This window comes from Pleurodeles waltl, chromosome 3_1 (assembly GCF_031143425.1).
Source record: "Pleurodeles waltl isolate 20211129_DDA chromosome 3_1, aPleWal1.hap1.20221129, whole genome shotgun sequence".
Classification (NCBI taxonomy): domain Eukaryota; kingdom Metazoa; phylum Chordata; class Amphibia; order Caudata; family Salamandridae; genus Pleurodeles; species Pleurodeles waltl.
In genome coordinates this window covers 416252147-416264752 of record NC_090440.1, presented here as the reverse complement: position 1 = coordinate 416264752, position 12606 = coordinate 416252147, and the positions used below count along the sequence as shown (strand labels likewise).

The 12606-nt window shown below is 44.7% G+C and overlaps 1 protein-coding gene across 4 annotated transcripts in view; it reads left to right on the top strand.

Moving 5' to 3' along the window:
- Positions 1-12606, top strand: part of ZNF710 (zinc finger protein 710) — a 153575-nt gene that overhangs the window by 103299 nt on the left and 37670 nt on the right. For all 4 annotated transcript variants that reach the window (XM_069222672.1, XM_069222670.1, XM_069222671.1 and 1 more), the window contains 2 exons: positions 7991-8182; positions 8841-9015. In XM_069222672.1, the coding sequence (XP_069078773.1) occupies positions 7991-8182; positions 8841-9015 (367 nt within the window). The remainder of the gene's footprint in view (positions 1-7990; positions 8183-8840; positions 9016-12606) is intronic.

The following is a 12606-nucleotide window of genomic DNA, read 5'->3' as shown; positions in this document are numbered from 1 at the left end:
CCACTGTGAAGCTGCTGTTCTTAGCCTACACTCAAGTGGAATCTCCTAAGTGTTTGAGGCATCTGAGCTAAGATGTGCACATGGCATTACTCACCCTCTGATTGGAGCAGGGTCAATGCATGGGCAAGCAGACCCATAAGAGGCCACCATCTCATATCTACAAGTCTTTTTATAAAAATGGTTATTCTGATACTTGGTTGATGATGTCATTTAGAAAGTGCATTTAGTTAGCTACAACATCCCATAAAAACAGACTAAGGGCCTGATTTAGATCTTGGCAGTCACACTGCCAAGCCGCATTTGCGGCGGACCCAAGAAGACCGTCAAGTTGGCGGTGTTCCGCCTGCTGTATTTAAATTTTAGAGCTATGCAAGCAGAAGACTGGCAGCAGTTTGCTGGCAGAGGGAGGACATCGTGGGACCCAGTAGACTTCTTACAATTGCAGGGGCTGTGGAATGGAGGTAAATCGCACACACACACTGTACCCTAGTCATATGTGTCCCCCTGCACAACACAGTACACAACATTCCACATACACATCCATAGCAATTCCACATAACATGTACATGTCGCAAACAAATTTTAACGGACATCCACGACACAACATACATTCACCATTGATACTGCACCCACACACAACACAAGCACAACAACCAACGCAACTACACACATCAGGACAACGACAGCCATACAACACGACTCACTTGAATGTTGCATGCAGTAACACAACACACAACATTGCATACACAACAACATCAAAGCCATATGCAGGTGGCACACATTCTGACGCAACCACAGCACCCACTCCACCTCCTACCCCTCACCCAGCCAATCACATTGCATACACACATACACCTACTGACTCACACATACAACTCACAGCACAACATGACAGTTACAGGCCTCCTTGTGCTGTGTACACATGGACACATTTGAGAGGTGTGACTGTACCGTCATTGTGGTGCCAGCATTCAATTGCCTATGAATACTGGCACCATAATGACAGTTGTGTATGTGTGCAATGTGATGTGTACCAATGTGTCCCCATCCGTGTCTGACCAGCTTGTGTCCTCCACATATGCATGTCATAGTAATTTTTTTTTTTAATGACTGACATGTATATGTCCGCAGTGGTCCCGACCTCCTTCGCAGCTGCCCACCCAATGCACCCTGACAATATGAGTTCCCCACCTTTAACCCCGGGAGGGGACGTTGGGGTGAGTTGTGTTTTCTCCGTCGGTTGTGGCAGCAGTGACAGCGGTTATTGTCCAGCTGAAGATGGGGGTGTAATGGGAGGAAAGGTGTTTTTTTTCACCCTCCTCCCCTCCTCCCCTCCTAAACCACCAATTCAAGTGGAGGTCGACCGCCACTTTTTTCTTGGAGGTAAGGCACATCCAAATCTGCACTTCAGTAAGGGTGGCTGGGGTCCCGCTGGCACCCACTTCTCCCTCTCTCGCCATTGACGCAGGTGGTGTTTCTTGGCAGAGATGGCGGTTCGAATGCGGGCTTTCGAGTATGGGACCGCCAACATCTAAATACAGAGGGAAGACCGTCACAGCTGCGGACGGGTTTCCAGTCGAAGAGTCGGCAGCGGGACCATTAACACCAACATCTAAATCAGGCCCTTATCCTAGGCCAGTGATGCTGACCAGACGCCAATCCAAAAATTAATAGGAACAGTAACAAAGTATTTTTTCATAAAAATCCCTTTTTCAATGATGTGACTGGAGTGGTAAATTCAGATTTTTAGCCATTGTTGAAGTTCGGAAAACATTTTGGAAGAACTTTCTTGACAATGCAGTGCTGCTCCCTGAACATTATGACTTGGGGCTCTATTTCACTTGTCTGTCCAGTAAGCAGAGTCAAGGAACGCAGGGTGGAATCCAGTTAAGTAAAGTCTTTGAAGGAGTATCTTTCCATATTAAAAGGAACAAAACCATCCAAGAAATCCCCTACAACTGTTCTCCATAAAACACAATCTTCGGTCAACGCGTACATCAGTTCACAATAGAAAACAGTTGCAAAACAAATCCAGTTGTCCGTCTAAAAAAACACCCGTTTACATGGGTTTGAGCCCTTTATTTATTCTTCAGGGTCACTCCCGATTTTAATAATTTTAGGTGAACTGGTCAGGGCTGCAGCCCTTTGGCGTGTCCCTGCATCCAGGCCTTATTTGCAGTAAATCAGACCTTGGCTGGGGTGTCAGGTTTAGGGTTCAGTGGCTGGGATTCAAAGTGCTGTTTAAAAAGTGCATTTGAAAGAAGCTGCGCTTCAGTTTCAAAACATTTGCTTTTAAATTATACATTAAATTCCTGGCCCTCCCTGCTGAAGAGAATGTACTGCTTCTGTGAATGAAAACAGACACGCAGGATATTGAAAAGACCTCTAATACACAGGGATGTGGAATTCCTATCGCCCGACGCCCGGGACATCTTGTTTGGGGTCAAGGGCAACAAGTTTTTATGTTTACTTTGTCCTTGGGACAAGTAGGCCCAACCCTCTGCAGCCCAAACCCTTTGGCTGCCTGCCTACAGAGAGTGGAACTCTCTGCACTTGAGGTAATGTGTTTCCAAAAGATAATGCTGTTCGAACTTGTATTTATGGTTCATTATTTGAAAGCCTTCATTATTAGGGTGAGTGCTGTAAATAAATGTTTTAAGGTCACACTTCACTACTGACGTTGGTTCCAGTACAAAAAAAAAAAACGTGTACACACATGTTTGAAAAGTTTAGGCTAAGAGGCTAAGTATAATGCTCCCAGAATGCTCTCTGATTATATGCAAATGAAGTGTCATTTAGTAAAATGTGTTGATGCATGCTAGTATTTCCCAAAAATATTTCTAATGGAAAATCAGTGTAACCATTTTCAACACGATTATGGGATGCATGAAAATAAACAAACACTGACAAAGCCAACTGATCTGACATATTTTTATAAGTCTTTTAGTTTCATCAATGCGTGTCTTGTTTTGACATGGCTTTTGTAACACTTTATTGTTGTGGGAGCTACCAGGCCCTCAACATTGTAACAAACATTGGCAAAACCCACCCAAAATGTTTTTGAACTCTTAAAGCACACGTTGCCACCAGCGGCATAACAAAGGCCCCGCAGCCGCCCTCCAGGGGGCCCCTTCAGCACAGCACCTGCCCTGAGTGAGTCTGGAGAGGGGGCTCCTCCATGTTCTTTGCAAAGGGGCACCCTCCAGTTTCGTTACGTCACTGATTGCCACTGTAGTTCCTGACACTGAACAAAACTACTTTGTGTGGCAATATGCTCCTTGTGGAAGAGCAGAACGCGATCACTCACAGTAAAGCCAACCGAAAGAGAGAGAAATAGAAGTTTAATAAAAACAAAATGTCTTTGTTAACACCAGACCTAATTAGGGACCAAGACCCACAAGTAGGTAGCTTTTTGCATGTCGCAAACAGCGACTTTCGCTGTTTGCGACGTGCAAAAAGCACAATGCGATGCACAAACCCAGTTTTGCGATTCAGTAACCTGGTTACCGAATCACAAAACGGGTTTGCGACTCGCAATTAGTAAGGGGTGTTGCCTTCCTAATTGCAACTCGCAGTGCAATGTAGGATTGTTTTGTGACCGCGAACGGGGGCGCAAACCAATCGCAGTTTGCACCCATTTCAAATGGGTGCTAACACTTTCGCAAAAGAGAAGGGATCCCCATGGGACCTCTTCCCCATTGTGAATGTCACTGTAAACATTTTTTCAGAGCAGGCAGTGGTCCTGTGGACCACTGCCTGCTCTGAAAAAATTAAACGAAAACGTTTCATTTTTCGTTTTTGTTATGCATCTCGTTTTCCTTTAAGGAAAACGGGCTGCATTACAAAAAACCCCCCCAAAAACTGCTTTATTGAAAAGCAGTCACAGACACCATTCGCGAGGGGGTCGCAAATTGCGACCCACCTCATGATTATTCATGATGTGGGCATTTGCGAAGCCCTTGCGAATCACAGATGGTGTCAAGGACACCATCCTACATTCGGATTTGCGACTCGCAATTTGCAGGTCACAAATCTGAACCTACCTACATGTGGCCCCAAATTCTTAAAGAAAGTCACAAAAGTGCACCCATGGTATATGTCATACCCCTATAAAATATTTGTGAACTGTATTTTAGCATGGGTAAATACGATGTGTAGATTTGCTCACGTGAAAATCTATTGAGCATTTGCAAGTTCATTTTCCCTCCAGCCACTTTCTTCCCAACCCTGGAAGAAGTTCTAATTCTGCCATCGTCAGGAGTAAATGTCCAACCTTTCTTATTATGGGAAAATATTAGAGAGAAGCTGGTAAAAATCTTTAAAACATGCAGGTTAGTAGGTTTGCAGACTCAAAGGCATTCCAGCCCTGGAACTATTGCTTACTGCTTCCTCCAGCCCCAGTATGCAGATCTGCAGAAATGTGGCAAAATAAGGAAATTGCTACAGTAGGGATTGAAACTCCAAGTATTCAAGCCCTACTATGGTAGTAGCCCTGGCATAATCAGAGAGGCTATTAATTGCTGCCATAATTTGTCACCACACTACATGGCACCAAAGGGACAAGTAGATCTTTTTACAGGACAAGTAGATTTGAGAAGCAACCTGTCCCCTGGACAAGTAGATATTTTAATAAATTCCACACCCCTGAATACATGTTTAATGCACAAAAATAGCCTTTAATCGTTCAAAATAAAGAAGGCAAGCTTTAAATCAACGGGCCAGGGTTTCGCCCCCCGGTCAGTTTGCGCATATAATTTGAAAATAAATACATTCTGGTGCTAGATTTATACACTTTTTCTTAATGCAAGTGAATGGAAGCAGGAACGCATGCCAAACTGAAACCTATAGATAAGCACCAAAGAGCAGCTGCCAGGCTCTTCTTGTGGGAAGAATGCAAGAGGACCTTGAAATAATGACACACATTTCTTGAGTAAAAGGCTGACTCTACTGCTTTCTGCATTCCTAGCTTCATTGTGCCAACTTCAGAAAGAGTCTATGCTTATTAGGACATTCCTGCTAAAATGCACAGTTTCAATGTCAATTTGTTTAAAATACATGTAAATGTGCAATATCACTAAGGCTTTAGAGAGCTTCTAACAGACATAGAAACACCATTGCAATTGAATAATAAACAAAGTATTCACACTTGTTAAGAAATTGGTGGAGCCTTGTCATGAGTTATCTCCCAACTCCACATTAAGCAATGAAAGTACATACCATTGCACATTCTACAAATGTCTCATTCACTGTATATAATCTTAAAAGATGATATGTAATGTATTGTTAATGTAAGTTGCAATGTCCCTCTCCCTGCATACCAAGTTACTTCCTTTGAATCTGCATTTATGGTTAATACCTTCATCTCCAAGTGTCTCTCCTCTTAAGTAGGAGGACTCAGAATTGAGACTAGGACATCCTCTTTCCCCTTCTACCACCTGCCGCTATGGAGTTCCTCAGGGGTCTATCTTGTACCTTTTTAATATCTTCATCATACCTTGGATGCTATCATTTACTGTTTTAGGTTAAACTTCTGTTCTTACAAAGAGGACTCCTTATTCTTATTCAGCCTCAGCAACTCCACCAGCGAAGACCTCTTACTGGAAGGATGCCTTTCTGCAGTACAGAACTTGCTGCAGCAACACTGGCTAAAATTAAGCACCAAACAAAAGTGACATTTTGATCACTGGAGGCACTCAGGCACTCCTAACACCTGGAACCCTACCTATTGGCCTGAGGACTTTTGTCCTTGCCCACCATCTACCAAAGAATACTGACAATTAAAATGGATTGCTCCCTACAGATGGATAGGCAAGTGTCTTCTATTATAGCTGCATATGTTTTTCATGTGAGAAGACTCTGCCCTGTGGTACCATTACTACCTCTTGCAGGCTCACTGGTATGTCTTGCAATGCTTCTTTGTTTCAGGCAGGAGTACTGTAAGCCTTTATCTGGGCATAAAGATGACACTACTGCAACACTTTCAATCCATCCAAAATCAAATGCCATGGATGGTAACTAATGTTCCTCGCTTTAACCAAGCCTGAACACCTTCCAGAAGCTCCCTATTAGCCAAAACATTACCTTAAAGGTGTGTCTTGTCTTGTGCACCACTTTCTCTATGGCAGATCCCAAGGTTGTTTGCCAGATGACTAAGGAGACACACCTCAACGAGAACGTGTCATTCTGCTTCTTGTGTCCGCCTTTGCGCTCCTCGGTTCCAGAGAATTTCCCTCAGGGCCATTGGCTAGTCCTTCTCAACTTAAGTCCCAAGCATTTAGAACGCTCTGCCCATTGGTCTACAGTTGTTATTAGATCACCTTTCTTTTAGGAAAGTCCTTAAGACCTGGCTGGTCACATAAATGCTCCTTTTTGTCTTTCTTGTTAGTCTTTATAGCAGCACCAAGAGAGCTTTGGGTTGTAATGCCCTGTAGAAATCTCAATAAATAAATGTAGAAGGGTAAAAAAAACATGATGTTCCTACTCCCCCAGAATATGCTGCATTTGTGCTTCTAATTGCAGTTGTGTTTTGTTAAACTGCAATAATAAGTTAAAAAGATGAAACATGTTTTATTGTCAGTGTGAGAACGTGCATTGGTATCTATTTGAGTATCAGCATGACTCTTCCCTTCATTTCTATGTCTAACAAGGGAGTGTTCCCCTCAGCGAAGAAGGGAAAAGTTCTCTCTCTCTCTCTAGGTACTGCACTCTTTGATATAACTAGAGAAAAGAAACAAGCATTTGCAATGCAGTGGGTCTCGCGTTTTCTCGAGTTAGAGCTATTAGCATTGTAAATTCCTCACTGGACTTTTCTTGCCACATAAATTGAAAATGATAAGTAAAACAGTTGACATAAGCGAGCCAATTCAAAGCGTCACGGCCGCCATGAGCGTGAGCGCGAAGGAGAGACACAAAGGGAAAAAGAAGTTCACTCCCAGTCAAACATATCGGCAAACGTGCAATTATCCACGTAACAGGGTCGACGTCCAAGGATGTAACAAAACTGCCCCAAGGAGGGACAAACGTAAAGCATTTACCAATGATAATAATGGATTTTTGAAAGGCAAGCTCATGAACGAGTGATAGTGATGGGCTTGCCATGAGCGTGGTTAAAAGCAGAGCTCAATTTGTGCTTGTTGTTTCCGGTGCGGAGCACCGGCACTTATTTTTGAGGGCTGGCACTTATTTTTCTGCCTCAGGCATTTACTGAGAGCAAAAGACACATATGGGAAAGACAGAGGAAGAGAAAGAACAACGAAAAAGCGACAGAAAGGGGACAAGTAGGAAGCTGCAAGAGTGAGGCGAGGGGCACGGAGTGGCTGTAAATGGATTCATGAAGCCCGAGATGGCTTCAGAATTAGGCTGCCTCTGTACTCCGTGCTCGCACATTTAATTGCAGCGGCCGCGTGTTTAAGAGGAGAGCTTTGAGCACCGACACGTTTTTATTTACGAATTAAGCACTAGTTAAAAGTCGATATAGACGCCAACACGTCGTAAAAGCTCGACCTAAAAAATTTGAAGCAGAAAGCATTTCGGGTGCCCCCTGTTTCAAGGTGTGGCATTTTTCAGAATTCGGTGTGAAAACGAATAGGGAACGCTGCTGTTTTTGTATTTCCCTGTGAACAACTCGTACTCCCTTTTCTTCTAAAACGTACACGCCACATGTATGTCACTTGATACCACAGGACAATCTGGGGTCGTCCACTGAGTATCTCTTGCGCCAGAGCTGGGGAGCTGACCCCTTTCTGCTCCTATACTCACAGGCGCTGAGCACTGCTGCAAGAGCCGGCATTGTTTCATGCTAGATATTCGAACCGGTAAAAGCTCCACATTTCTGACCATCCTACGGATCATTTCACATTCGTGCCTGTTCTTTATTTCCCAACCAAGCACGTATTGCTACTGCCTGGAAGTAACTCATTTTAAACTGTCTCTGAATCCATGTGCTGCTGATCTATGTTGATATGAACTTTGTTTTTTGTGTTCTTTTTAGGGAGTGAAGGAGTTCAAATGTGAGGTGTGTGGGCGAGAGTTCACTCTACATGCCAACATGAAGCGCCATATGCTGATCCATGCCAGCGTCCGCCCCTACGAGTGCGCCACCTGCTTTAAGACGTTTGTTCAAAAGCAAACGCTCAAGACCCATATGATAGTGCACTCTCCAGTCAAGCCTTTCAAATGCAAGGTACATGAACGCTCTTATGAGGTCCCATGGAGCCTCGTTCAAATGCTGCGAAATAGTTATTCTGCTATCTTGCAGTCTGGTGATGCGTTAGATGACTGGGGATTGCCAGGTGCAGATTTGAGTTGCAAGGCCGAATTATTGAACTGAGATTGGTCCAGTAAATGGGGTGAGTGAGCAAACATAAGCTTTACTACCATCCCATGGATTTTTTAAAGCGCTTAATTTGCGTGCATAAAAACATGTTCTGGGTCCCCTTTATGCCTATGAAGTCTGCATCTGGCACTGCCTGAAGTCCAGGCTCCTGAATAGAAAGGCTGCTTAGACTCGCTTCCATCGCTGTACTCTTCCTGCCTGTTTATCACACTCTGTTTCTTTTCATCTCTACTTTCTCACTTTATTACTGCTTTCCCATCTTTTTCTCCCTCTTTCGTCCTCTCTTTTCTGCCTTTCTCTTTATTGCTCTTAGTCGAAGTCTGATGATTGAATAACTCTGGGCCCCCACCACCTGTAGCGACCTGCACAGGTTAAGCAATGTATCTTTTCACATCCAGGGAAATGTTTGAGTACTCAGTAGCCACACAGATGTGTTTTATATCTCTACATTGTTTTTAATGTGACTTGAGGTTCTGTGCTAATTGCAGCTGGGCTTCCATTTCAGGTGTGTGGGAAGTCCTTTAACCGCATGTATAATCTGCTGGGTCATATGCACCTGCACGCTGGGAGCAAACCTTATAAATGTCCATACTGCTCAAGCAAATTTAATCTAAAGGGGAACCTGAGTCGCCACATGAAGGTCAAACATGGAGTTGTGGAGGTCAACTTGGAAAGTCAAGGTAAGTGTCCATTAAATCCTCTTCATTTGCCACCAAGAACTTTGTGATTATCTTCCCTTCCTCTGGTGTGCTTCAAATTGATTTCACATGTGTGTTGTGTGCTATCGACTGTGGTATCCCAAGAGTACGAACTGTGTTCTGGAAACTATGGCGCCTCTAAACAGTTATTTGATACCTGTCTTCTCTGTATATTTCCTGCATTAAGGTACATTATGTCAGTAACTTCCTCTAAAACTGTCTGTCAAAGCAGCTTATAGGTTTTGTGGCAAAAAAGAAAACCAAGCAATTTTCAGATGCCCTAAATTCCTATGGCGGTTACACATAAACTATTTTATATAGATTATGACTAATTCTAATATTTCTCACTTTTATGTTTAAGAGTATATCATGTTTGTGAATTTCTGAGTGGGACATTGGGCTTCCATTATTTTATAATCCTTTTCAAAATAAGACTACTGAAGGAAAATGCCTCTGATGGCATGGTTACCCCCTAACTTTTTGCCTTTTGTTTATGCTAGTTATGATTAAAAAGAGCACTGGGATCCTGCTATCCAGGCCCCAGCACCAGTGTTCTTTCCCTAAACTGTACCTTTGACTCCACAATTGGCACAGCCCTGGCACACAGATAGGTCCCTTGTAAATGGTACCCCTGGCACCAAGGGCCCTGTGGCTAGGGAAGGTCTCTAAGGGCTGCAGCATGTATTATGCCACCCTGGGGACCCCTCACTCAGCACATGCACCTCACAGCTTGTGTGTGCTGGTGGGGAGGAAAAGACTATCTCGACAGGGCACTCCCCTCAGAGTGCCATGCCCACAACCCACTGCCTGTGGCAAAGGTAAGTAACCCCTCTAGCAGGCCTTACAGCCCTAGGGCAGGGTGCACTATACCACAGGCGAGGGCCTTGTTGCATGAGAACTATGCCTCTACAGTGTCTAAGCCAATTCTTAGACATTGTAAGTGCAGGGTAGCTATAAAGAGTATATGGTCTGGGAGTTTGTCAAACACAAACTCCACAGTTTCATAATGGCTACACTGAATACTGGGAAGTTTGGTATCAAACTTCTCAGCACAATAAATCCACACTGATGCCACTGTGGGATTTATTGAGAAATGCACACAGAGGGCATCTTAGAGATGCCCCCTGTATACCAGTCCAACTACTAGTGTTAGGCTGACCAGTTTCTGCCAGCCTGCCACATCCAGACGGGTTTCTGGCCACATGGGGTGAGTGCCTTTATCATCCTGTGGCCAGGAACAAAGCCTATACTGGGTGGGAGTGCTTCACACCTCTCCCTACAGGAACTGTAACACCTGGTGGTGAACCTCAAAGACTCAAGCCTGGTGTTACAGCGCCCCAGGGCACTCCAGCTAGTGGAGATGCCCGCCCCTCCGGACACAGCCCCAACTTTTGGCGGCAAGTCCGGAGGAGATAATGAGAAAAACAAGGAGGAGTCACCCTCCCGTCAGGACAGCCCCTAAGGTGTCCTGAGCTGAGGTGACCCCTGCCTTAGGAAATCTTCCATCTTGTTTTGGAGGATTCCCCCCTTAGGATTAGGGATGTGCCTCCCTTCCCACAGGGAAGAGGCAAAAAGAGGGTGTAGCCACCCTCGAGGACAGTAGCCAATGGCTACTGCCCCCAGACCTAAACACACCCCTCAATTTAGTATTTAGGGGCAACCCTGAACCCAGGAAACCAGATTCCTGACGACCTGCAACAAGAAGGACTGCTGACCTGAAAGCCCCGCAGAGATGACGGAGACGACAACTGACTTGGCCCCAGCCCTACCGGCCTGTCTCCAGTTTCAAAGAACCTGCACAGCGACACATCCAGCAAGACCAGCAACCTCTGAGGATTCGGAGGACTGCCCTGCAACCAAAGGGCCAAGAAACTCCTGTGAACAAAACTGCAACAATGAAACCATCTTTAAAGGGACTCCAGCCTCACTCCAGAAGCGTGAGTCCCCAACACCCTGAACCTGACACCTCCGGATCGTGTCCAGAAGAACCAACACTACAGAGAGGAACCCCAGGTGACTCCCACGACGTGGACACCCTGAGACGACTTCACTGCACCCCCACAGTGATGCCTGCAGAGAGAATCCAGAGGCTCCCCCTGACCGCGACTTCCCGGTAACAAAGGAACCCAACGCCTGGAAGAAGCACTGCACCCGCAGCCCCCAGGCCAGAGAAAAACCAACTACTGGTGCAGGAGTGACCAGCAGGGGGCCCTCATCTTTGCCCAGTCAGTGGCTGGCCCGAGAAGCCCCCGTGCCCTGCAAGCATCGCCAGAGTGACCCCCGGGTCTCTATTGATTTCTACCTAAAACCCGACCCCTACTTCACACACTGCACACGGCCGCCTTTGTGCCGCTGAGAGTGTATTTTGTGTGCCTGTTTGTGACCCTCCCCCCCCCAGTGCTCTACAAAACCCCCCTGGTCTGCTCCACGAGGACGCAGGTACTTACCTGCCAGCAGACTGGAGCCGGAGCACCCCTGGTCTCCATAAGCACCTATGCTATTTGGGCCCTACTTTGACCTCTGCACCCGACTGGCCCTGTGTTTCTGGTGATGGGTGTTTGGGGTTAACTTGAACTCCCAACAGTGGGCTGCCTATGCCCCGGAGACTGAACTTGTAAGTGCTTTACTTACCTGAAAAACTAACCAATACTTACCTCCCCCAGGAACGGTTGATTTTTGTAGTGTCCACTTTTAAAATAGCTTATTGCCATTTTTGCCAAAACTGTGTACATTACTGTTTTATTTCAAAGTTCCATATTTACCTATGCCTGGTACCTTATAATTTATGTACTTACTTGAATCCTGAATCTGCAGTTCTAAAATAAATTAAGAAAATAATATTTTTCTATATAAAAACCTATTGGCATGGAGTTAAATCTTTGAGTGTGTGCACAATAAATGCTTAACACTACCCTCTGATAAGCCTACTGTTTGACCACACTACCACAGAATAGAACATTAGTATTATCTATTATTGCCACTATCAACCTCGAAGGGGAACCCTTGGACTCTGTGCACACTATCTCTCACTTTGAGATAGTATATACAGAGCCAACTTCCTACAGAAGGCCATAATTGTTGTAGTAAAGAGTCACATTAGAGTCATGACTCCAATCAACTGTCAGTCCTGGTAAAGAAATATTCTGCATCCTGATATAGATTAGTTCACCTACAGCTTCCGAAACAAGCATCGATCACAAGAACTTTGTGATTTGTTTTCAGGCGAGGTCTTTGAAAATCACCAGTATTCACAGATAATTTCAGGGTATGCGTCCACTAACATCTGAATTAATGAGATTGGTGATAAAAAAATATCCTTTGCTTTACCCTTTGTAGACTAAGTATGTTCTCTCCTTCATGAATTGTAAACTGGTTCAAGCTCACCACTTAACCCTTGCCTTGCATTTTTTTTAAAGATGTAAAAGCTGTCCCCTTGTTAACGAACCTTTGAATAAAGCCTTATACCCTTAGAGTTTAGCAAATGATGGACATCTGTTAAAACATAGTGGATGCAGTATCTGCCCTAGTTAGATTGTATTAGGCATCAAAGCATTTTAAACAGAGTAGAACATT